The sequence below is a fragment of the Dromaius novaehollandiae genome, chromosome 3 (genome assembly GCF_036370855.1).
Source record: "Dromaius novaehollandiae isolate bDroNov1 chromosome 3, bDroNov1.hap1, whole genome shotgun sequence".
NCBI lineage: Eukaryota > Metazoa > Chordata > Aves > Casuariiformes > Dromaiidae > Dromaius > Dromaius novaehollandiae.
Window position 1 is genome coordinate 102,689,839 of NC_088100.1, and position 27,768 is coordinate 102,717,606.

A 27,768-nucleotide genomic window follows, 5' to 3' on the forward strand; every position below is an offset into this window, starting at 1 on the left:
AGGAGCTGTAGATATTATGCATTAGAGGACAGAAAGTACGGCCATTTTCTGGCAACCTTCTTGTATGTGTCCCCTTTCCTAAGCTGTCACATGGCTGTCTCTATGGGCTTGAGGACAGCTAGTGCAATCCTCGCCGAGGGCTACTGCACTGAGGGCTTTTGCACCAATCTGGGCACTACAGCACACGTGCAGTATATCAAAATGTGCCCAGGCAACAGCCCTCAGCAGGGATTTCACTCGCTATCCCCCTGCTCAGGCTGGGCTCAAAAGGGAGCAAAATAAGAATATTCAGTTGTTATCTTGATAATGAGTAACTACTACACTGTTCTTGTTTCAAACAGTATTTTTCTCTTAAACCTCGGCTGTGTTATGCCACCACTGCGTATCACTATCAAGACAAAACAACAGAAAAATACGTTAGCAGCATTTATCAAGTGCTGGTAGAGATGGACCAGAGAGATGGTACTCTTCTTCTTACAAGCAATACTTTGCCTGTAGTAATTCTTACAGTCAAAGCACCAAAATATGTATTAGTTTGTTGACTTCACCTGGGCCCGTCTAGATTTTTCTCTAAATAAATAGTCATGTACTATATGAAAGTCAAGAGAAATACCATGAATAAAGAGGTCAAGCAAACTTTTAAATTAAACCCTGAACTCCCACGCCAGCCTTTGAGCTATACTTCCACCATTACGTAACCTTTTCCATTAGACTGTGTTTTCTCTTTGAGGAGAAGGTGTCTACCAGTCTTATGGTACGCTACGCTGTAGTGCAATAAGCTGTGGTCCACAACAGTGCACTCCCACTCTTCCATGAAACCCCTATGCAGTCCACCGGCCAGGAGTCATTTTTTTCTCTGAACATTTTGGAGGAACGTAGACTGTATTTCCATTTTAAACATATATGAACACTGAATCCACCTGCTCCATAAGCACATTTTTTCCCACAAATTTATGCAAAGGCACCATAATGATACCCTTTCCTCCACCTCTAGTCCCTTTACATAGGACAGTGCCCACGTCCAGAAATATTGCAAAGGCTGCATATCAGTGAACAGGGTGGTAGTGGAATACCCCCAGTGCAGTAAGCAGCTTTTCTTTTTTAATGGCACTGACCTTTCACATGTTCTCATCTAGTTAAGCATATGTTTCTTCAATAGACCAGAACATTAAAAAAGGCTTAAGAAGATGCCTTTCACACACTTAAAATAGACCAACATCCACAAGGCATTTAGACAGACAAACACACAACATATTCAAAATTGAAGTGAAACAATTTTTAGGCACCATAAAACCTGATATGCTTCACTGGGTAAAAGTGGATTGTTTGCCTTTGGAATAAATAAGCTTTATTTGCAATCTTCCAGGCAATTAGCTAAGCAACTGTTTTAATTAACGCTCTGGAATCTATCAAGTATAGAAATGTGCCATCACTGATGAACAACAGTCAGAGCTGGTAGTCCAAGCAGAAGTGAGAGGAGTTCCAGCTCCTGTTTCTAAGCCTATTTCTTAATATTTCCAGACATGTTTCCCTACTTTAAAATGACAGTAATTATTTTACTGCCCTATAGCAGCGTGAAGACTAAGTAATATAAAGCAAATACAAACATCATGGTCCTGCTTAGCCTACACAGGAAGTGGCAAGCAGCAGAGGTTAGTCAGATCTCACCTTTTCAAAAACTTAATTCTGCTTTCCACACGACACAGGACACAGCTACATCCTCCTACCTGGTACACCACCCATGACAGCAACCCCAGTTACTCCTCGTTATTTTAAGGCCCCCCAGCTGTCCCTCCTGCTGTTTCTCACTACCCAAGGGAGGGCCCTCCTCACTGCTGCCTGTCTGTGGCAAGGAATGGCACCCGAACACGCTGCATCTGTCAGGTGCCCGGTTAGCCCAGCCGAACAGATAAAAGCAATGGGTGAACTAAAAACCAAATCAGATCACAGAAGCCTCATTTCTTAGGAAATAAAACAGGCTAAAAAACCATCTATAGATAAGATGCTGAACTGCTTTTTACCATTAACAATTTCCTTGAAGTTAACAGAGTTAGCAGCCAGTGATCTAGTCCAAAAATCAATCCTACATTAGGGTTAGATTTCCAAAGCGAGGCACTTGTGCAAGCATCACACTGCTTTATTTCGGTCAAGTATATTTTTTAAATGACACATACCTAAAGCATCAATTGGGACTGTCAGATTCTAAGAAAAACTTGTCTTTGACATTTAGAGAAAAATGGCAAAAAAGGAGTCCTGAGCAGTCTTTCCAGTTAGCAAGAACTAAATTTCTACGCAGAAGTACCTGTATCAGATTAGAACAATTGTCCTCCCGCACATAATAAGGAACCGCATACCACCTCCCTTTGTTTACAATTTCTCCATAAAGTAAGATCAATCACACAGGACAAAAGAAGGAAAAATAAAGAAAGCAGATTAAGTGTCTGTTTTATGAAAAATATCTATAATTGGAAAGAAAGAAGAGTAAGCAGAGACTCCTAAACATGTCAGAATGTGTTTGGCAAAATAAAGTCTAATGGCAGCAACAGAGAACCTGAGTTCTTTCTATACGTAACTCTAGCCTTTGTGCATCATGTTTGTCAGTGCTTTGCGTTTCTCATTCCCAGCTTGCTGCATTCCAGACATTTGCCAGGAACACGATCTGTCAGTCACACTTAAAGTGGATGATCTAAGCTTTTACTATCAATCATTTATACTCCTCGCTGGATTTGCGGGCTGAGGATCTTTTCCACTGTCAGCTCAGTATGCATTGGAAAGCCAAGTAGTTTGCTGCCTTTTTGGTTTGCTTGCTTGTTTTAATTACAATAACAAGTCCCCAAACCCTGATATACTTAAACTCTGAAGAGTGATTTTACAAAACCAGCACTTTGTGTTTCCATAATTAGTCTTTCCCAATCTTTTTCTCCATAGCAAGTTTGCTGTTCATCGTACAAGTGAAAATACGATTTCTCTAACTGCCACCACTGCAAACTCAGACTGAGTCAGGCAAAAGGTCAAGCCACATCCACTCTGCCTCCTAAAAGCAGCCTCAGTAATGAAGATATTATTGTAACTCAGCCAATTGTTTTGCTGATTCTGTACAAGAACAAAACCAAGCTCATGTTTTGTTGCTGTATTGCTGTGATGTGCTTACCAGAACAACACTTGCTTTCTTCAGTAATACAAACAGGAAGCACTGAAGAGCACACAAGACAGAAGATATGCCAACCTACTCCCAGAAAATACGACTCTATATGAAATCTTTTGTCCAACACTTAACTTATTTCACCTTCAGGTTCTGGGTGTCTGGAAGCCATGGTACAGCTTTGGTGTGATCCTAATAATAGATGTGGGTGAGATGAGGAGGCAAGTCTTCCAAGTCAGTGTAGATTTCAATAGGATTTCACAGAATCACAGAACAGTTGGGGTTGGAAGGGGTCTCTGGAAATCATCTGGACCTACCCCCTGCACAAGCAGGGTCACCTAGAACAGGTTGCCCACGACTGTGTCCAACTAGGTGTTGAATATCTCCACAGATGGAGATTCCACAACCTCTCTGGGCAACCTGTTCCAGTGCGCAGTCACCCTCACAGCGAAGAAGTGTTCTCTTATGTTCAAATGGAATTTCCTGTGTTGCAATTTGTGCCCACTGCCTCTCGCCCTGATTGATTCGCTTCAGTCCATGGATTTTCAGCATGTCAAACAAAATGTTTATCTTAGAACTATTCTCAATAGTAATAGCTGTTACAGGACTGGACACCAGCACCTGGCCTCGTGACTGTCCTTTGTTCAGTCAAAAGATCAAACTACTGAGGGTGCAGCAGGCTGTCAGCATATCTTGGGTCAAAGTCAGAAAACAGTTTTCAGTAGTAAGGTTCTGGAGCAGCCTTCCAATAAACGGAGCCAAAATGCTGTTTTATTTTAAGATAGAATTTGAGCAGCTGATGGAAAGTGTTATACGGCAAAATTACCTGCAATAATTGGAAGAGGAAATCCTTCTTCCAGACCTGTATTCATGAGCATATCTGAACTACAGAAGAATTCTGATATGACATAGTGTCAACATGACCCAAAGATCAGTTAGAATGACTAAACACTGCTTGATGGCATCTCGGCAGCAATGTGGCATTAAGCCTATCTTGGAAATCATGTGATAGCAAATACTGCTATCTGTGAAGCTGATCAGAAATCCACAGCAACTGGCAACTTGCTGCACCTGAGCAAGCAGATTCCTGGTGCAGCTCACCGAAACACCCACATTGATCTGAGCCTTCAGGATTCATTCTCTCTCTCCAAAGAAGGAGGTAACTGCTGTAGATGCAAGCACAGATTCTCTCTGTGTGGTTCTCTATTCTAGTAACTGCTCACTTAAAATGCTATTGAAATTTAAAAACAAACAAACCAAAAAAATGGCCTGAACTTCACTATTTTTTCCTCCTGAACAGGTTTAAACAGAACCAGAGGATTTGAAGTTAATCCATATCACAGGGTCCTAACAATTGTATTCAAGGATAACTCCATTAAGGACAGTGGCTTTACGCCTAGTGTTCACAGCTAGTGATGCAAGAGGCATATCAACCCTCCCATGTGACTACCACTTGTCTGTTTGGCTTCAATTGAAAATCTTTCCCTCTCCCCTCATCTCCTCCTTATCTGAATAAGACATGCAATTTGAATTTTCACATTTTACAGAGAGAAGAAAGATTTAAGGAAATTAGAACCACCAGAGCAAAGTAAATTTTCCTCTTGGCAGTGCTTTGTTTTAGGCAGTGAATAACGCTCAGCCAGAAAAACAGAACTACAAGCAATTTGGCATCAAGAGGGAGTACGCAGTATCTGTCTCACAGATCAATTACACAACTTGACAGTCACTGAATGGCCTGTATTTTGGTCCTCCAACACCGTACAGCTGGCAGGAGATGATGAAGGAAAGTGATCTGCTGCTTCAAGATTTTTCTTAGGACTTTGCAAGGTCAACCTGAGACATGTAATGAGAACTGAACGACCAATTGCACTGCTAAGAATGTACTATTTTTCATTAACCAAAGGTTTTTAATCACTTTTTTCCTCCTCAACACCTTAGAAAAAAAAAAAAAAGCCAAAGTATCAGTCCCACAGAAAACAAAGAAGTGTTATAGCTGACTTCATGATTCCTCTACCAACAATTGCTACAGAAACCGGTTATGCTTTTGCACTTAGGATTCCATGCCTTTCTCACAACCAACCAAGCGCTGGGTAATATGCTGTAAGCACATTCTGTGCAAGTTGAAATGTGTAAATGAATGTATACAAAGCAATGACTACTACTGTTTGACCAGATTCTAATGCATGTTCCTTTTTGTATGCTATTTGCACTAGCAGCTTTTAAATATAAGTATATATAGACGGACATGTTCATATCTATGAATGCTGAAATGAACTTTTTGCTCAAAATAGTCACAGAAAGTCACCAATCTATAATTCAGAAAAATTAAAACTGATTTGTTTTAATTCCAGCAAATTGAAATAGGAGCTGAAATTTTAAAGTTGAAAGTTCCTTCCAATTTGAATTCAAATGATTTGTCAATTTGCCCCAATATTTGATTCTGAATTTTCAAGACCCAGAGGGAAACAGAAGCATTTAATTTCTTAAAACCTCTGTTTTCCCCTAACTTGGTGAATTATACTTCATCTACATATTACAAAGGCAACTGCTTACATCAATTTATGACCTGTTTCACATATCACAGCCTACAGAACTGCCAATATATGGAAAAGATGGAAAGAGATGGGCATTCAAACAAAATTTCCCTTTAATACTGTTTTTGTCAAAACCAAAAGTTAAAATATGGGTTGCCTTTGTTAGATTTTATGTTATATTGTATTTTGCCTGAAGGAGAGTCAGTATTTTCACTTTGCAAGAAAATGAGAGTTTTGTTACCCAGCTGGGCTGTCCACTAACACTTTGATCTTAACATTTCTTCGCTTCAAAAATGCACAATGAATAACCTCTTTTTTCAAAGACAACAATACAAGCCCTGGAGACTGTCTGGTGTAGTGGCCCAAACCAGAAGACTATTGTACATTGGACAGTTAGTGATCCATGTAGCAGCTGATCTGAGTAGGCACAGGCATGTACTGTGCCATACTGTACTGCACACATCACTTGACCTTCAGCACTGTACTGTGCTGCACATACCTCTTGACGTGGGATGAACTTAGCCAGCTAATTGTAATGGAAGAGCCTGGAGGTGGCACTTTATCTTGAAGTGAAGCAACACGTTTTCTTCTCATGCCATAGTACTTTTAAGAAAATCTTAAGAAAACTCTAAAGACCACAATACTAATGGACCAAAGACCACAATACCACGGACTGACTGGAGCTCCATCTGATGCTGTATCAGCTTGGGGTTCCCAGCATCAGAAGGGATGTAAGATTATATAACACGCTATTACCTTCTCTGGGATATTAGTAAAATTGTTAACTGTCTTGAGAAATTTTGTGCCTTTCTTGTGGGATCCAGAACCACCAGCATCTCCTGGTACGAAACAACTGGACAGAGAGATTTTCTGCACGTCTACCTTGTTGACAAAAAGCACATAGAGTATCTTCACAGATATGTTAACAGGCAAGCCAAAAGCAAACACTGGACAACAGGAGAGATGGTATTTGCCAACTTCACATCAACTCCTAAGATAGTGGGAGAGCCCAAATCTTTGAAATATTATTTTAACAAAAACTCTACATGAGCAATGCTAAACAGCTTTTCCAAGAAAACACTGCCAAAACAAACAGTAGGAACAAGGTATGGTTTTGGCAGTAAACACATATAATGAAGCAAATATATGAAATGTGTACATACGTTAAAATCCCCAGCGTGCCTGGTAGCTGAGATAAGGATGTGCATACATGCATGTACGCAAAAAGTGTAGTTACTTCATTTCAGAACTTGTCTCAAAAGAATCAAAGAGCTGGGCCTGGAACCTTGCCAACAAAAAATCATTGATCTAGCAATATATGTGCACTTAGAATACCATGAGAATGGGAATGGCCTCAGTCAGAGCAAAGAGCTACTTCACCACCATGGCAGCGTACGTACTTGGTTATATGCATATGCTTAATCGCTCTGCTAGATCCCTGGACACAACAGAGAAGATTTTAGCCATACTGTCTGGTCAGATTCCAGCTACAGAACTGTGCTCTGTCCAGTGATATCAAATATTTATTGACACCTCAGAAAAGCTGGCCTAATGACAAATACAAACAAGTAATTCACATTCTCAATAATTTCTTTGCAACATTTACTAAAACACAATACTGATATTAATACTATGCACAATAAACACAATGCTAATATTAACTTTAATAGACAGTTGCATATCTCCTTGAAGCTCAATTCTGTTTCTTTGTGCAGACATTGCTTTCTCGAAGACTGAATGTGAAAAGCATATCACCAAGACTGGTTCTGGTTCCTGGCCTGCCTCTGCATTGCTATAGTGAAACAGCAGAGCGAGAGAGCACATACAAAAGGACTCCCAGGTGCTGAACTATACATATTCATAAAGCAACTCAGCTAGTTGGAATCATAAGCACACAGAGCTGTCCCATAATTTTAGTCTATCAGCTTCTTTCAGGATGAAAAATCCCTGTATATATGTACAACATCTTATGTTTGCCACAGGTATTGTGACTGAAGTTACAAAGGGAACAGTTCTACTTCAATAAGTAATTTCTTGTTCTGTGGCAGCGTTATACATAATAAATTACAATTACGCTTTCAGTGATTTGCCAGGTGCATTCATAGAATCACAGTGTATCTGTTCAGGTTTCAAAACAGACTGTTTGTCAACATTTTTGCAAACAACCTGTATCAATTTGCCTTTGTTGAAGCACACTACTGTACACACACAAAAAAAAGAAAGCATTTATTTTAGAGCACTGGATGAGTAGCAATGACATGAATTAGTTACTGTTAAGATTTCTATTATTGTTATAATTAATGTATTTGTCTCTATGAATAGAGTGGATTATATTTCACTACTTACTGTGATGGGAAGAATGGTTTTAAATTGTCAGCTGGGTCCTACAAGGATTATGCACAAAACACTATAAGGTTGCATCAGAATCTGAATCTTTTATCTGTATTTGCTTTTCAACAGCTACTATAAAAGATGCTATAAATATGTGATGCATGTGCATCATGGATCACTGTTGCCAGCAACCTGCCAAAAATAACCATCTTCAAAAGGGGAATTCTTCCATGCATGGTGGCAGCAGACTGTTTAAAAGTAGCAGGCAAATATTATGCAAAGTGGTACCAATTTGCCACAATAAAACATGAAACCATGCAAAATGTCATCTAATTTTAAGTGCCAAAAATTGAGCCCAACCTCTATGAACTGGCTGAAATTCTTGACCAAGGCCTCTACCCACAGTAAATTCCCCTTCTCCCCAGTTATTCCAGCAAGTAATTTATCAATTGTTTTAAAAAATCTATGTTACTAATACCCTGCACAGCTCCAGTCTTAGACCATTTGTAGATACCAGCTTACAGGAGCCTGTAACAATTCCTGCTTTTCACACTCTACCAGGAGCTAGACACTGAACAGATAATATCTGGCTGAACTCTCAAACTAGCCAGCTCCTGCTATCAATCCATACTACATTTTCTGGGTGTCTTAAGCACAGGAATAATGAATACTACCTCTCCTAAAACACCATTTGGAAAAAAAGTCATTCCTCAATAAAGAGATTGTAGTGCTACTCCTATGTCCACCATGAAATTAAAATCTTTTATTAATGTAGATTTCTTTTATAGTTAGCCAGATGATGTCTTTTAGAAAGTTTAGACTGTCTCTATTTCTAACTCTTTTGCTAATCACATGCGTGGATATGTGCTCAGGAAATCTGACTTTTCAAACCTTTCCTTCTGTTGACACTCACTGAACACACGTTTCAGAAACTTCCTACTTGTCTGAGCTGCCTATATGCCAGTCTGAATAAACCACCTTTAAACATTATAAAGAGCACGATGCAACTACTGAAGACGCAGCTGGATTTTAATTTCAGTCATTCCATTTTCAAAGTAAACCACTATTCACATTACCGTGTCTTATGACAAAACTCTACTAACACCCATTCTTGAGACTAAGAGCACAGCAGCTTGGCATTTTTAAAACAGTCAGACACACCTAAATTTAAAACTTGGGTGAAAAATAAAGTAGAGAAGTAAGTAACTTTTACGAAGGCTCATTGTTAAATAGCAACAGGCCTCAAAAGCACACCGTTAAATTCTGAAAATTGAGCTGCACACAAAGCAATCTAATTTATGGACACCTGAGTTAGCGCAGGTACTGGGGCAATCTAAACACTGCAGCATGAGCTCTGTGCAATTAACTTAATCAACGTCTTCAAGCCTGTTGAGAAGCAATCTCTACACAATTGTGTGGAAGATGCAATGCTGTTCAACAGAGAAGGTCTCAGACAGACAGTACTTCTGTACTGTTCTGTGATGTTATTTTCCCTCCTCTAATATAAACCATCCCAGTGGTGCAGTTGCCCTTCCAATTTTCACTACCCAATCTGGACGCAAATCTGTCCCACCAAAATCTGAATCAAGCCTCTTGTGTCTACATCTGAATGAAATGCTCATGGCTAAATGAGTAAGCTAAATCAATTGCAAAGAAAACAAACAATTGCTCTTATAATGTTCCTTTAAGATTGCAATTAGATAAAATTAAATCAGCAGGAATTTCTCCACACAAAGCAAATGGAGCATTTAATATCCTGCCGAAATAAAACATGGCACACTAAGCTCTCTTACAATATCACATTAAATCTGCAAAGAGTCCAGTCTTGTCAATGTTATAGCTTTGTAAATAATAAAAATAATAAAAGATACCCGCACCTTAAGGACATCCAAATTTCACTTCCAACTTGCATGTGATCTTAAATAGCATAAATCTGTGTGCATCCTATGATTCCCCTCCGCCCCCCAAAAGCCATACATCACTCTTTCCACTAACAGTGGTAAATAAGACAGACAGGTCTGGACTACAAATTCCTATTCTTCACATTCATTTTGCAAACACCAATCTGTTCTGAGTTACTGCACGCTCTCATAACTATGCAAAGTCTATATCTTATTGTTTTCCTTCAGCTCTGACAGCAGCAAAAAGAACAGATAGCAACAGCAAACTGTCCTTGGGGCAGGCAGTGATTTTCCTTGCTCAGAATAGATTACTGCCTTGATTTCCCTTCCTATCTTATTCACTTAACCTGCCAGCTGAAAGCAAAATTACGCTCCATATGAGGTAAGAAAAGTCCATGGTCTCCTCCCTTTGGATTGAAAGAGCACTGACGTTTTTGACCCACATATAGAGAGTAGAAGTGAGGGCAGACAAATGGCAGTGAATGTTGCTTTTTTCACCTGCAGACAGCTGTGGTCCTGTTGACCACGTCTCTGTTTGCTTAATTGCTGGTATTACTGCTTGTGTTCTCGTAGAGGTCTTCAGTATGTTTTAAAAAAGGGGGGGGTAGGGGACCATCACTCTCTACAGATAGTGAAGTAAAACCAATCTTTGCGTAACCCCTAAAACTTCTGCCTACGCTCTGGCACAAGATCCTGCCCTGTGTAGGTCACTGAACGAAGCAGAGGCCTTACATACAGGCTCCCTTCCTTGCTGAGAAGTGTACAGTGCTGGGACAACAATGCTCCTAATTCATCTCAATCAAGGCCATGCTGGGCATACAGCCTACCTTAACCAGACAGTTTCTTCTTTTACATTCATCATCATTTTCTCACCTATAAAAAGGGTAAATTGCTACAGTACTTCGTCAAAGGCGAGATAGCTGACAATTATTAGAGACAGACTTAGAAACTCAGGGATGTGTTCTTGAGGATAGCTACAGCACATCTCAGTCTAATACCAGATCAGCAATCCTAATGGATTTCCATTAAGCCCTATAAGCTTGGTTTAAAAACCCAAGAAACTCAAGAATGAGGAGAGTGCAAAATGGACCAAACCCTAAACCTTAGCCAGCCAGGTCTGCCTCAATCTGTCACTGCAACGCAGGGTTCAGCCAACCTAGCCACGAGGTGCAACAATGCAACAAAACTCTCTTCTGCCATGCTTAATTTCATACAGTGACCCTACCCCTCTCAAACGGAATGCATTTGACCAGCACACATATTGTGCAAATATTATTTTTACATTATTTATCATGCAATTTTCAGTTATGAGTCAGCCAGCTCCACAGCCATACCAGAAAACCCATAGCCATGCCTTTGTGCGACTGTATGGTAGCACACTCGGAGCAAGCTTGCCAGGAACTGAATCAGGAGAGTACACAAAGGGGAATGGTCATTGCCTTACTGAACTCTGAGGCTGCATTAATTTAATAAGTCTGTTGTGAAGCTTCTTCTTTTTCAGGTCTTCCTGTGACTTCCAGATGATTTACACCATGACAGTCAATGGTTTAAATCAGCACACCTCAAAAGCTACACATGGTTCACCCAACCTGCCCATGTGACTGGAATCCTCTACTCTTGTCCAGGGTAAAGAAGGAAAGATTTATCTGACTGTTTGAAATCTGAGAAATTTTATAGGCAGTCTGCTGTAAGAAAAATCTATTATGTGCATAAAGTTCTCTACTGACTTTTGATATCATACTTATTCCCAATAATATTAATAGTTGATCTCTAAACAGGGTCACAGAGCATAATTTTAACACCATTATGGTACAAAAGGGAATGCGACCATTAATATTCATTGCTAAACCAAGAGTCAGCAAAAAAAGTTTATTCCTTTGAAAGCTCTTAGGTCAAATAAGGAAAATGAGAACATAATAAATGCAGCACAGCTGAGATGCAAGACTTGGGATAAACTTCTTTGTGCATGGGTTTTGTTTTTCCTTTTTAACTAAACCTTCTAGTAAGTGTTATATTTCTTATCTGTTTACTCAACTTTGAAGAGCATTGATGTTTTCAAGGTCTTTTGTTGTTGTTGTTAAATAATGGCTTAAAGGCTCCCAGTCTTTAATCAACTCTGTAAAACTAACCTCCAGTCTTGCTATCCATATGTAGAGGGCCCCCTTGCAGAGATCATCGAGACCAGTTCAGCAACTATGAACAATTCCCTTAAGCATAGATCTGCTGCTCAGATCCTCTGGGAGCAATTATTTGACAAATGTTGCAGTAGTCTGAAAATTTAAGGACAAGACCATGCTTTCCCCACTGCTTTCTAGAAAAAAAACCTGCCACCTTAATTTCTAAGGTCTTCTCCTTCCTTTCTCAGTTCCAGCTTTTTCAATGGAATGTTTTCCTAAATTTCAAAGATCATCCCAATTTCGAGCAGAAAGGATTGCACCTTTGACCTAGCTCCAAGAATCACTTGCTTCCTTTAGATTTCCTAGAAAAGCAGGATTTTTTGTTCAATCTCAGAGTTCAATTATGTCAAGCATATCTGATTTACACATTACTTTGTAGTAAGGTGAAAAATGGCATTCTCAATTATTTGGATATTTCTACATACATGTCAACACCACATAAATCCTTTTCTAACAAGGCCTTCTTTTGCACTGCTTACCTGTATTTAAAGCAAATACTTATAAAAAGTTAATTTTGCTACTATGCAATGATTTTCTACAGTTTTTCTTAAACTTTCTATGCACACATGCAATTGGAGACATAACACAAGAACAAGCACTTCCTCTAGCAATAGGGAGGAGAGGCTCAGACTAAAAGGCAAAGCAGAAGCTCAGGAAAGGCTACCCTATTTGCCTTAGCAATAGTATATCATCTGCTCAAATAGACTTCTAACTGTTTCCTGATTATCAGAGTTCTAAACTGTATCTCATGCTACCGCAGGTACCCAAAACACCCTTCCCACCCATCACAAGCCTTCTTTCAAACCTTTCCTTCAAAACTCACTTGCCCTTTTCCATAGAAATTTTCTGGCCACAGTGACTGCGTCTTCCTCTTTACATTGCTGAGATATGCAACAATACATTTTCTCATGCTTCACTACTGAAATGCTTACCTTTATAGTGTAAAAAATACAAAAAGTAGATTAAAAGACAGTTTAGGTCTTCAAGCTCTCCTAAATTAACAATAACTAGCTATGCAGGCTTAATTCAAGCCCCTACTACAATCTGACCCCTTTTCTCCACACACATTGCAAGGAAAGCTGCAGCAAGCTCTTACAGTCCCTGCCTGGAACATGTTTAATACAGGCAAAATCTTTTAAGAAGGTATTTGTTAAATTAAACTCTAGCAAATCTCTCCTGAGTATGAACAATTTTTAATTTTTCCAAAGTCTGTGACATGGGCAGGTTTTCAAACATGGCCAATGGCTCAGCTTGAAGGGTCTGTTCCAAAGCAGAGAAACTAGGCGACTGCCAAATGAAGTGCGGGTGAATGGCTGATTGTTTCTAACAGTGACAAAACAACACATTTTCCCTAACCGCATTTGGACAAATGATTAAGTTTTACAGCAAGCGTGGTTCAAAGAGATAAATCAGCCTCAGATAGATAAAGCAGCATCAGTCCAAATGGGCAAGGCTTAGAAAATTTAAAAGCAAAGCAAAGTTGAAAACAGGCTCTTAATGGAAGTACTGCCTGACCTATGCTTCTTTCAGTTGTCTTCCGGGCAGGGACTCTGTGATTTCCTTCTATTTTGCATAAAGTGCTGAGTGCACCCCAGCACTTTATCCTAAAATAACAGCGGTGTAAATGGACGAACAGTGAACTACAGAAAACTGAATTGTATTTGAACCAGGTAATTTCCTGCCAGCTAATCTTCATTTCTGCATAAACGCATATACATCTACTTCTTAACACAGAAAATGACAGTTATACAGTGGCCTTCCTTGCTATGTCTTGCTTTTCCATTTATCGTAGAATGAATCATAAATAACTTAAAGGTAAGTTACTTCCTATTTTCCTGTTTGTTCTCTGTTGCTTTGAAATTTTAGATCTAACTATTGTGTTATGTGAATGTCACTAACTTCCTGACTTCCCTAGAAGTATGGTATAGGATTCAAAAATGTGTTTCATTCCAAGAAATCGTCAACTTTAATACAAAGTTTGTCAATGTCTTTAATCTTTTACTGTAAATGTTGCAAAGAAATTCAACTTTTGAAATTTACTCATTTTGTGTTTGTTTCTATGTCAAATTAACAAGTGACACAAAAAGTGTAGGCGACATAAAAAGTGCGCAATTTTTCACTTATGATCTGTGTGCAATTTCTTCTAACTCAATACGTGCATTAATCCAAGCCAAAGTCAGCACTCTGTTATGAGAATGTAAGCCTGAACTGAGAATACACCTGTCACTTGAATATTAGATAGAACTGATTTGGAGGGATATTATGCAAGGGTACATAATATACTCCACATTCCAGAGCTACACAATACACTTTTATATGCAGGTCTACAAGTCTAAATGATTTCAGAACTTGAAGGCGTTTCGTGTGAATTGGATTTTTTTTTTTTTTTTTTAAGGATTAAGTGCAGTTTGTGTTTAGTTCATGTAATGCTATACAGCAGTCAGATTAATTTAGAGATGCAATTTATTTCTCCATTGTAAGGAAGACACAGGCTATGGCAAATGGCAAAGGCTGCTTTATTAAGTGACAGCTAAAGCTGGGCAAATAATTCACCTTGAATAATTTATGCAGTTAATTTTTACTTTTATTTCAAGAATGTCTGTCAGGAGATTACAGTCACTCTGACGTATCTGTTAACTAAAACTACCCTAAAGAATTTCTCACGTGGATTGCTGTTAGATACCTGATGTTTGTAGCTGTGTTTAGCTGTGATTGGTAAACAAAACTTATGTCACAAGCTGTTCTGGCTGAATGATCAGCAACAATCATGTTTCTTGTGCAATGTAGAATGTATTTTTTTTCCCTGTAGTGCCTTGTTGTAGCTGGTGTGCTTTTATCAAGCATTTTACAAGTTCAGCTTAACAGAAAATTTAAAAAATATATATTGTTGCTGTTCTATTGATAAGAAAAATAACAATGCAAAGTAGTTAAGGAAGAAATCCTGTCCCAGCTTCTACAGTATTGCTCAGTAATGGGGCATTATGCAATGCTGAAGGAGAAAAAAATTCCACTGGTTCAGAATAAGGAAAAAACCTCAGTTAAGCACATTGTTTCTTAAGAGGGCAGAGAAACCTCCACGGAAGGTTTCATAACCTGGAGGAGAGCATATGCACACGTGTGAAAGGACAGAAAGGGATTCCTTAGACCAGAAACTGAAACAAAAAGATTTCACACACATATATCCAAAACGAAATCCCACCCAACAGACCCCACTTCATTTTTCTTTCATCTCAGACTGCTAAAGTCACGAAGAAAATGACAGAGCTTAACAGCTTTAGTGGAAGTCAGTGAGCTGACCCCAAGTTTCAAATAAAGGATGCAGAGAAGAGGATCAATAGCTACTGTTCCAGAAGAACAGCAATAACAAAATATTCCTATTCATTCAGATACCAAGGGATCAGCCTCATTTACCTACAGCCATCATTCTACAGCAGCAGAGATGAGGGCTCCAGCTTTTCTTAACATCAATTTCTTCAGGAATCTAGGCTGACTGTTCTCTAAATTGGACTTTGTGATAAAACAGAGAGGGTACTAGCAAAGATGAGGAGGAATTTTATGACTTTAAAGGATGTTTTAAATAACCTATTTCAGCTTCCTGTTAAGGACCTTTCAACTTTCCTTTTAAGCTAATTTGCACAGATTAAATGGAGCAGCAAGCCCGAGACTTTCTTCTGATGTACACGGGAGGAGGGATTATGCAACAAAAGATGACAGAAACTGAGAAACTTTAGTTAACATTTCCCATGTTAATTCACAAGCGTTCAACAAGGCAAAAAGTAGAAAGTTCTTGATGTGCAACTTAGAAAAGCAGAATTGTTAGTATCATATGGCACTGAATGACACAGGTGATTCCAGAACAAAAGAAAACCAGTCATCCTCCTACCTTTCACCATCTTTAGTTTCTTGGTGGCATAAAATATCATGAACTTAATTCTTCAGGACACCGAATTGACCCTGTACTGTCTATGTAGTTCTGTTCAGGAGCAGGGGAAAACTGAGCTCTGCAAGTATATATTAGCCTCCTCACATTCCAGTAGATGTTCCTCTTAAGAGATCTCGCAGTATGTGTTCAGAAAGATTAAGGTTACCAAGTTGTTTTCTTTTTTTCCTCCAGGCTGCTATGAGTGACAGATACTGGATTAAGCCACCATGAGAATTTACCTTATCACAAAAGGGTCTGACAGAATCAAAGGATAAATATCACCTTCTCAGTGCTCTAGCCACCTCATCATTTATCTACATCTGTTGGACTATCAGTCTTTTCTCCTAGTCGTGCTTCAGAATGTTGTTCACACCACTATCAACTTTTCAATGCCTCCAACCTAGAGCTGTCATTCCAAGTTAAAATAAATCATCTCTAAATTTTTATATTACTTTGACTTTGGGAGATAACTATTGTTTCAGAAAGATCTTAAATAAAGCTAATTGGAAAAATTTCCACAAACCTGAACATTTATCATGTGGGAGAAGGGAGCACTTTAAAAGTAAGTTTTCTGAAGTCTTAGGTGGAATTTCTAACTGAAAGAGATGAGGTGAGGCAGAGAGAACCTCAAGAATGACCAGAATCCTGATGCTGAAGTAAAGCTTCCATTGATTAGAAAAAAGGGGGTTGAAGCAATTTGCAGATGAGACAATTGCCCTTCCTATTTACCTAGGTGAAACAGGAAGGACAAGCCAACAACTCTAAGCAATGTTCCTACATGATATCAAGCAAGTATTTTTCTCCCGTTTCAATTTTTCCAGACAGCAAGCATCTAACACCATACAGCTGCTAATTTTATGAAAATATGCCTCAAAGCTAACTCGACTGAAGCTTTTTAAGAATGAGTTAAATGGTTGACTAGAAGCAGCTATAAAAATGCTCTACGCATCTGTACTAGCACGCAGTGCACATGGAAGCTGTGAAACTCACCCAATATAGCAACGACTTCATCATCCTGGATTACTTCCAAAGACCCCGAAACCACAAAGCAGAGACTGTCGACACTCTCACCAGCATGGTAGATCAAATCTCCCGGGGCACAGTGCACTGTCTGAAACTCCATGGCAAGCGCCCGAAGGCATCCATCGCTTGCCAGCCTGAAGGCTGGGTGCTCCTTGAAAACTTTGCGGTTCAGATGCACACAGATATCTGCTCTCATGTCCTTAGGGCATATCTGCAATACCTGAAAAGGAAATTAGGCAATCAGTTCCTGTGCACAGCTTAACTGAGCCACACAATTATCCTATTTTACTACACAGGGCTAAAGAACTACCTTCATTCTTCTTATAAAATTTCTACTCTCTCTCAATACATTTATATTATATGTATACGTAGGCCACAACACTAGCTTAGGCTACTTCACAATACCTGAAGGAAAATAACATTTTCATCTCAGTGACATGCTCTGCTGGATATTGAATTACTATGGTAACGCCTCAGGTTTTTAAGACAGTAAAATTAACAGCACAGCAGTACAGAAAATGGTAGATAAAAGCCAGCTTAAGGATTGTTTCTAGTGAGTAGATCATTCTTTTAATAGGCAAATTTCATGAAAAACCTGCACAAATTATATGTTCCAAGTGAGAGGAATACTGTATAGAGGGAAGTGTAATGTCATATCACTTTAGCAAAGAAAAAGAAAAAAAAAGTCATTACAAACTGCATTAACTCAAATTGAGCTTTGCAGGGATAAAAACTCCCCCCTCACTGGTAGTAATGATTTTTTGTTCACACATGAAGGGAGTTCAAGGTATGATACTGTGTTGGACAACTTTTGGTTTTCCAAAGGCAATGTTCCTTACAACATTTCACGTTGTGTTTACCAAGGCAGCAGTGTGCTCCTAAGGATACTCAACCCAACGCTTAACACAGCAGGTGCTAGTCAGGGCTATTGCAGAAGGTTCTTAATATAAAACAGACAGCTGAGTGGAAAGAATACAGACTTACTGCTCCATGTACAGATTAAACTCTAGAAACACATAACATGAACAGGATTTGGGGATGACAAAATCCTTGGAGGATAAAGTCTGATGAAGTACATCTCAAGATGTATTATCTGAGAAAAACACTCTGAGCAGCATGAGTTTGCCTCAGTTTTTCCTCAGTAATAACTATTTCATCCAATTAAGGTGCAGTCTGGGTGAGCTTCAGAGTTACTCCCATGCATTTTCCTGAATGGAAAGAGATGGCTGCTTCAGTGCAAACACTTCTGGAAAATGTGAAGTAACACAGGAAATACTATAGATATGCCTACATCATGCAGTGGAGCTCTGTGCTAGGTCTTTCAGTGGGGAACTAAGCTCACAGCTCTGTGCAAGGCAGCGGTACCAGCTATTAAGCTCACTACTCCAAAGGCAAATGGCTCTACAGCCACTAAAATCACATTTGGCCCACCTCTAAGCAGACCTGCTATTACAGCTACCACTTCTGAAACAGAAACATTCCTATAGTGCTTAAGTGCGGGGCACTCATGGGTGACCTCTCTCGTCTGCCCCAAACTGAGCAGCAGCAGAACCTGCCAGTTCTCAGTTTTCAGCCTCACAGGAATGGGCTGGGGCAGAACGAACAGCCTTTAACATGGAACATACACAAAGACCATAGCCGTCTTTGCAATTATCTTGTTTACTCTGGCAACAAAAGCATACTGTATTTGCAGATGCTTGCCAAAGTTTGGCACTGGAATTTCACACACAGACATTTCACAGTTACTTTAATACTGCACACAAAAAAGGCTGCTGTCATAGAAATAATCATAAGAAAACCTGAATATATACAAGAATATTTAAAATGATGCTCTTATCCAAACTCCTGTTGGTTTTCCCAGGCTAAGAGCAAGTTAATTAATTTTCCTTTCTCCCTTTAGAGAAGCTGTCTCCAGACTTCATAAAAATCAAGAGGGATTAAACATACTCAAGAGCTGAAGGCAAATGGTAGAAGACTTATTTGTATGGGAGGTAAAACACAGATCATCATGGCTTAATTTTAGTATTTTTCAGCAGCTCTTTGTTAAATTTTGTTATACTGGCATTTCCTACACTTACAGACTTGTGTTTGCTTTTAGCTGATTATTCATTCCCTGACATACCTGCAGTTAACACCAATTTGACACATTTGTGGCCTACAAAATATTGTAAAGATTGATTCTGGGTGAAGTTCCTCTTTAAATATGTTTCACCTGTAGAAAGCTACATTGCATTACACAGCAGCACAGCTACCACTGCTCTGTCACAGGAATGATACATTTTATTCATTGCATGACATCCTATAAGTTATACATAGGTATCAAACTAATGGAACTCAGACCTGAAAGTTTATGGATTGGCACAACCGTTAGTCAATCTTATATCTGTTCGTTTTTGCTATGAAGATGAAAGGAGAAAGATAATTTCTCGGTTTTACATTCAGCACTACCAGCAGTTCAGCTACAAACACACCAGTTACCGAAATCTACATCATATTATGCTCTTTGATGTCCTGGTAATTTGAAACTTTTTTGCTATTTATTAAGATAGCTCTCAAAGGCTAAAGCAAGTTGTATTTAGTTTGGTTATTCTACTGTCTCCAAAGGCATTCATGAAGCATTTCTCTTCTTATCAGAGGAAACCAAGAATGAACTTTGAAGATAAGCTAAAACAAGCATGTTTTACATAGCAAATTCTTCTTGCTGCTTTGTTAAAATGATGATACGAGCCTGTATTGGGAATGAATGAAAGCATTCATTACACTGTGTACCCTCAGGTTTGGTCTCTCTGCCTTCCCTAAATTCGTCTACCTCAAAACTCATAATCCCACATACAGACATTTTGTGAGAAAATAAAGCAGCTTCTAATCAGCACTATCCAGTGCTAAAATACCATTTCTTTTTGATAACTAGTATTATGGACAGTGCTTCCTAGAACCACTGTCCGGGATCTAAACGGTAGATATGCTGATGACCATCTAGGAAAACGAACAGCATCCTGTCTACTCACTGGTCTCCAGACAGCCCAGTACAAGGCCACATCTGCTCTACTCTTCCATAACAATGCTTTAACTGCTGGCCAGAAATGAGATTGTTTGCTCTTAAACCACAGCATCTACAGTTCTGAATAATAAATTAATCAGCCAACCAGAAGATTGGTGATTGAAGCACTGGTATGATTTCCTGAATGAACCACCCCGCAAATCACGTCTCTTTACTAGCCCAAAAAAACCAGTAACTATCTTCCTAAAAAGCTGGCAACTGACGTGAAAGCAACACCGAGTTTCTTTTGTACATTTGTTCTGGTGAACAGCCATTTGTTATCTGAAAAGACAAAATGGGAATTTCAGTTGTAAATTCAAAGAATTAGGATGGTAACATTTTCCTCAGATAAAGCAGATTTCAAATACATTATTATCATGGTAATGGCTTCCAGCTTTCATTAATATCTTTTACCTATACATAGAATATAACATTCAAATTTTACCAAGACAAATCAAACTGTACTTTGTGTTCAGATCCACAGAGCTGCAAACAACCTCACACAACACAGAAGTTGCAAAAAACTTTGAAGCTGAAGAAATTCTGAGGTGGAGTTAGAACTTGGAACTTTTTATTTAGTTACTTTTCTTTATTTACTGAAAACTGAGCTTTTTCATTTATCACTGTTATACTATTTCACAGCATATCATCTGCGACATATACTCGTTTCTACTGCTAACATATGTCAGTATGACAGAATAGCTGAAATACTATCTTTGAATGTTTAAAACGAAGGGAAGCTGCTACTTGGTACTATTTAAAGAATATTTGTCTTTTTTACTAAAAAAGTACCTCCTGTTTATTTTAATGAAATACTTTCAGGATGTGACTTGTTTCCTTGCAGTTTAATTTACTTACCTTTTCAGTATCTATTCCTCTGGACATTGACCAGGTGGAAACGATGTAATCCATCACACGTTCACTCAGTCCTTTGGGGACCTGGTAGAGTTTTAGGAAGTCTCGGACACTGTTCAGCATTTCATGATACCTGTTCGTATTAGCATACATTTGCTGAAATATGGTTGTCACATTACCAAATATGGTTGCATACAGAAGTGCTGTAAACAAAACAAAACAAAAAAAGATAGATATAACAACATATTGTGTTGATCAATCTGTGTTCCACTGTGCTGTAAGGCAAGAAGTATCAGGTTCATAGAAACATAAGCCATTTTGGTGCTTGTCAGAAAGCCTGATGAGCACAAATATTTTATGGGTCAGCTCCAGCCCTACAAATCGAGGACCACCACCTACTTTGGCGGGTCCTGCAGCATGGAGTTCCTGAAACACAACTATGGTCTTTGCCCAAAGAATTCAGTAGTATCCAAACCCTTATGAAAACAAAATAGAAGATACAAGAATTTTAAGACAAATAGCTTGACAGCAAATACTTTAAAATTTCATCTCTGGTTTATAGTGCCTGTGTTAAAATGTCATCAGTGACAGATTTCCAAGCTTTAAGTGCATTACCACAGTAGTAAGTCGAGTCATCATTACCCACCTCAGTGTGACAACAACAGTGCATCAAAGCAGAAGATGGAGTTTGTAATAAACAGCTACCATGGGTCAGTGATTTATAGATGCAAGTTTAATAATACATAAAAACTCGCATTATGTTTGATATTCTTCAGGCAGAAGAACAGCAAGACCTCAGACAAGAGCTAGAGCCCTCAAACACAGAATGCTACATAACCTTTCTAACTTCATTCGGCACAGTTACAACACCAGCTGATTTAGTCGAGATATTTTTAATAATAAACATGAGAGAGATAGAAGCCTATTTCCAGGTGGGGAGAGAAACAGATGAAAACACACAGGATTTGAGAAGGTCCCCTGCTGAGGGCCAAGATAAGACAGCAGGCTGGTGGCAGCCTTGGTGGTCATATTTTGGTGTCAGGCACAGGCTGAGGGTGAGGCTTACTCTCTTCCAGCCAATCCACCCGAGTGAGCAGGAAGGGGGGAGAGTCTCAAGGGCAGCTCTTCTGTGCCAGGAATCAGGTCAGTGATAAGCAAGTGAGAAGTTGACTGGAGAAGGAGAGGAACAGTCAGAGAGCAGATGCACTAATCACCACCAGTAAGTGTTCTGGCTTGCTGAGGAAGTTCTTCCTCTTTGTCATTGCCTGTCCCCCCAAACAGACTCCGAATTTTCAGTATCACATTTGTGCCACTCTGAAATAAAAATAAATAATCAACAAGCCATAGTTATAAAACACAAGAGAAGATTTTGCCTTATCTGAATACCCCTTTTTGCTGTTTATTTCACACACTCCCTCATTCTCCCTCTTTGAAAAAAAAAAATTATTTCCTCATCCCATTGATTCTTTTGAGAGTGCAGCTATTTATTCATGTCAGCGTTATAGTCGGATATCCTTAAGCCAACTAAGATGTTCCAGAGTTTTATGACCAACAAGAAACCTTTAACAATCTGCAAGAGAAACTTCCAGGACTGTCTTTCTTCTATGATCATTGAGAGGTACTGAGTAGATGCAATTTAAATTTAGACTAGCTCAAGGCTTTTACACAGCTGTTTCTCTACAGAATTCCTTCTTGACACTGTGACTTTTTTTTCTATGACTTTCTGCAGATACTAGCTCTCCCCTTTTCCATCTATGGAGCTTACACCAGGGGGCATTTATTTGGCTTGCTCAGCACAACAACATCTTTACTTCCTCAGTCCCTTTAAATGATGAGGATGCACAATAAAATATTTATACTGGCATCCACAGACCAAACAGTGAATTAAATATGAATAAGGCTCTCAAGCCTGTTGGGCTCCATAGTGCCTCAGCAATGGCAGATATGTTGAAGGCTGAGTAAGAATTCCACATTTTAGTCTAATGTAGCTGTTTCTGTAGATGCAGATATATGCACATATTTTTTGCTATCAGAAATGACACAAATCAAAGACATCTATTAAAGAGAGAGTAAGCTAGGGAACTCCACTTTGAGTCAGACAATTCTAGCAAAACTTGAACTACTCTTTCAGGACCAATTCATCAGTCTGCACCCAAGTCTCGCGGATTTGTCTGACATGCTCTATAGGTGCCACAGAACTTACTGTGTTTGCAACAGAATCAGAAAAAAGGTATTTAGACACCTAGCTGGTATTTAAGCATATATGCCTCCACTGATTTCAATGGTCACAAAAATACCTTTTAAGAACGGTCCTTGATGCTACGTTCACAATATTTTTCTTATTTTTCCTTACTTCTTGAAAGACTAACACTAACAAATCTTGGTCTAATGTTTTATCCTGTTCAAAATAAAGCTGTGTTAGAAGGTACCAAACACAGCTTCTCCCTTCTGCATGCTCTTTGTATTTTACAGCTGACAAAGCTACTTTACATGACACTACAAGTTAGGGTAACAAGCTGCAACATAATCAACGTAAGCAAACAAAGAATATTACTTAAAATAGCAAGCCAACATCTAATAAGATTGCTTAATGGGCAATACCATCCATAGTTGAAATGATACTGACTGCTCAAGCTACTAAAGGTGTTAAAACTGTAATTATAGAACTATCTCCTAAAATATTCTGTAATTATCTGTATAATTAAGCCAACAGCTATGGATTTATGGATATGATTATATTTGACCTAGAACAAGCTGAACGGCCAGAAAGGTTGAAAAAGGCAGCTCTGCCCCAATTCAATTCCGTTAATTGGCATAGCAATATTAAACCTTGTCCAAGAAGTCTGGCACACATAATGTACCTAAAGAAAAAAACTTCTTCATAGTGCCCATACCAGGATGTGGGATCTGAACTCCAGATTTATGTTAGAACTTTTCTGTCTATACAGGGGGACAATCAAACCAAATGTCACAAACAGGTACATTTAAAATCCAAATGCAAACTTCCCCAAACAAGCCCACTGAAAGAGACAAAAGCCTTAAACCTGAATAAGAGTCAGGGCTGAAACGCTGTGCTCTAGGTCTCATAACTCTCTGCTTTCACAGAATGATCCTTTCTCCTTCCACATACATCCAGATACCCAAATTTAGCATAAAAGAATTGCAGGGCAGTTGGAAAAGATCTTAATGCCTCTTCCTATGGTCCAGGTAGATTACCTTCCCTCTAAAAATCCATTTGTTTTGGCAGCCTCCTGAGCATTTCTGCAGGAGAGCAAAGGGAAGGCATGTAAAGCTTTGGTTGAATCTCACAGATGACTGAGCTTGCCCTAGATTCTCTTGGTGAGATCCAGCCTCACCAACTCAGACTTGCAGCAGAAATGAATGGTAAGAAAGATTTACCCCTTACTGCATTTCAAATTTTTTGCTTCCACTGAACAATAATAAGATACTAGTTTGCTTTGAAACATAAAAACATGCAAATTCACTTTAAAAACAAGGAAGAAAGTATTAATAGGGATGCAGTGTGAGAAATGTATAGATTATTTCTCTATTTAATCTTAACTTTTGCCTAGGCTAAATTATACTTGAAAGTCTGATGCAACAGAAGTACAGAAGAACGAAGAATGGCTTTTGAAAAAGAGATTTACTATAAATGCTACTTAATCCATGGTATTTTGTATTCAAACAGCATTACCTTTTTCTTACTACGTCCTGTTCTGCTCTCTCTTACGCAGATATAAACAAGACCTTGCCATGTTGTTGCCTTAGGCCCTGCTTACACAGGCTTTTACAAGGGTCCCTCACTGCAGGGGAACCCAGGGCCTGCAGCAGCGCCAAGTCCCACCAGCAGGACCCTGCCGCAGGGCAAGGCGTCCACACACACCCTTCTGCTGCTGCCAGTGCAAGGCTGAAAACAGGTGACAGATTAGGGAGAGGGTCACAAGCAAGTTCTTGTCTCTGAATTTCTGGGCAATCCTACCTGTGGGCATGCAACTGTCTCTTACTCTGGCAAACAGTGAGACCTGTTAGTTCAAGGTCTTGTGACTCACAGCTCTCTGCTAGCAAAGGTAAAACGGAGTCCCCCCTTCATCCCGTTACTGTCCAGCTACAGGAAGCCTAGTGAATAAAAACCAGAAACTCAGTACTTCCTTTTGATTATTATGAGATGTGCAATCCTACAGCCATTTCCAGTGCAAATTGCAGCCATTATGCTCCAGTATGACAACTACCATGGCAAGAAAAATTATTCCTGCCCACATTAATTTTTTATTAAAAAGAAAAAAAATCCCCAAACTTACAATCCTTAATTTATCATTAGCTAACCACTTTATTACTATTGAGGACACATTAAAGCCATGGATTTTTGCAGCCAAAAATTGGGTAGATACATTAGCATATTAAACATTGACCTTTTCTGCATAGAAACAGCTAGGCTCTGTGCCTTCCTCTCTTTTCAAAGGAATAATGAAATGAATCCATTGCAGCACATTGCAGCCCCAGAAAGATTTCAGAGACAAACACTCTACTACAGGAACAAAGTTGGGCAGTTTATGACAGAACAAAAACCCCCAAATCCTGTTTCAACACTGGCTGAACACTGCGACATTAGACCACTGCCCTGTGACAGTGGTAGTGTAGGTCATGTGGTTTCATCACCAACAGCCGAAGCTCCCTGGAGCCATGGGCCAGAGTTTGTAGTGTTGCCCTACAGACTACAGAAACTACCAACTCCTAAAGTGTGCTATATGCAGGGGACCACAGGAAGAAAGAAAGAGGATTTTAGGGTGGGGGAACATTCTTGAGTGGGATGATTTAGAACCAAGCCAGGCCTCAAATGCACTCTGCAGAAAACTCACGAATTAATTTGACCCCAAGAGTGTCCTCGCATGCCTCAGCTCTAAGGAGGCCATGTGGTGGTGGTGGAGGAACTGCCTCTAGGAATAAGCCCTACACATGCCTACACAGCAACCAAGAACAAGCAATAGCCTGTTCCAACACCACATGTAAGCCGTACCAATGCAAGGGGACAGCAAACACTGCCTCTCCATGAATATCAAGATCCCTCAGAAAGGATAGAGGGCTCTTTTCTCCTCCCAGGACATAAATGTTCTTCTCTGGCAATAGATAAACACATTTTCCCCAACAATGTGACTACCCATTTACAATGCAGCCAGTGTCATCCCATTTAAACCAGTGTTTAAATAACGTCAAAGATAAAAGTGTAGTAATTTCAATAGCCAATTACCCGCACAAGTGAATCATGAAGGTCAGAAACAGGTTGGAGAGGTCACCGAATAATTTGCTACTTGTAGTGATGTAACAAATAAGAATAAAGAAATAAATACAAGCCAGTGTAGGTCTCTGCTACCACAGCTACATCGTTGCGGCATCTGATTTTAGAATTATAAGAGGAAGAATTTCTATCTGTAAGAATGAGAGGTTTGCAATTACCCCAATTACAGATTTAAGTGCTGCATGCGGTTCCTGAGATGAATCATCAGACTGATGATGATTTGTTCAAAACGCACTCATCCAAAGTCCCTGCATACAAAGCGTGTGCATAAAAACTACGCAGCAACAAGTAAGACCAACATCAGCTAGCGAACAACCTCTTTCATGTCACCCCCAAGACTTGCAAGTTTTCCTAAAACTGAACTGCCTTAACTTTCGCTTTCTGGAAAGCTGTCAAACTGATCCAGAAAATCTGCCTGCCTACACAGAAATTCCATTGGACAATAAATAAAAAATCCTCTTACTTAATGAGTAGGCCATACTAACCTAAATATTATTCAAGGAGCGAGTACCTGGATTTATAAATGAGTACATGATTTAAATGTATAATTGCACTTTTGTTTCTAACAAATTCCTAGTTCACGACAAATGACTGAGTTCATGCGTGGTTGAGAGAAAAGCACAGACTTGAAAACCTGTCATACTATATCACTTTTCACTGAAAATGAAACATAACCGTAAATTAACCACAAAAAATGCATGCCTCAAAGGCATTTTTCAGATAACGCATTGTAAGGTCACACAAAATTAACATCTGATCAGATAAAAAGAAAAGCAGAAATTAATAATTGTATGGATTATAAATTAATTATATGAGAAAAACACATTGTTTTCAAAAGTGCAATTAGAACAACGTAAGAGCTTATAATTGCTTGAGATTAGGGGTCTTGATTAGTGGTAATTATGCCCACTTGGAGGTATACAGTATGTAGTTAAAAGAAAAAGGCTGAACTGTTAATTACAGTCTGCAAACAAATTCCAAACTGAACAGGTATCTTATCCAGTTACTGTTTACAGTTCTAGTTTTGATATAATTGTCATTTATAGTCTTGTAACTTGAAATCAAAACATCAGAAGTAAGACTTTCTTATCTAATATCTATATAACTTTCTAGAATAGTACAGAACTTAAATATGTGGTATCATTTTGCATCAAGACAGATGCAGAGGTGCTTAATTCAGCACTTCTTAGGAAGCTTTGCATATTGCAAACAATTTCCTATTTGCAATCTCTTATCTACCTTTTATTTTTTATTTATACAATGTATAAACATATTGTCATTTGGCTTAGCTAGTAAAGAACAAATGTAAACAACTTAACCATAACCTAATAGGTCAATTAAAATTATGCAGTATATGAAGTATATCTCACAGCTCTCTGTTCTCCCAGGTTGAACTCCTCCCTTCCATTTCAGACTACCACCTTGTAACCTGCATCTCAGCTGAGGTACCCCACAAGCAAGACCCAAGTGGTAGCTCTGGCAAAGTTCAAAGAACTGACATGCTACTATCAACTGAGCAAGTCTGAAAAGCAATTCAAATACAAAGACCA

General features: G+C 39.0%; 1 protein-coding gene across 1 annotated transcript in view; it reads right to left on the reverse strand.

Moving 5' to 3' along the window:
- The window catches only part of KCNH1 (potassium voltage-gated channel subfamily H member 1), a 190,421-nt gene that overhangs the window by 78,145 nt on the left and 84,508 nt on the right, over positions 1-27,768 (reverse strand). The window contains exons 8-9 of the mRNA XM_064509627.1: positions 20,929-21,128; positions 16,998-17,250 (exon numbers count right to left, since the gene is read on the reverse strand). Coding sequence (XP_064365697.1) covers positions 16,998-17,250; positions 20,929-21,128 — 453 coding nt within the window. The remainder of the gene's footprint in view (positions 1-16,997; positions 17,251-20,928; positions 21,129-27,768) is intronic.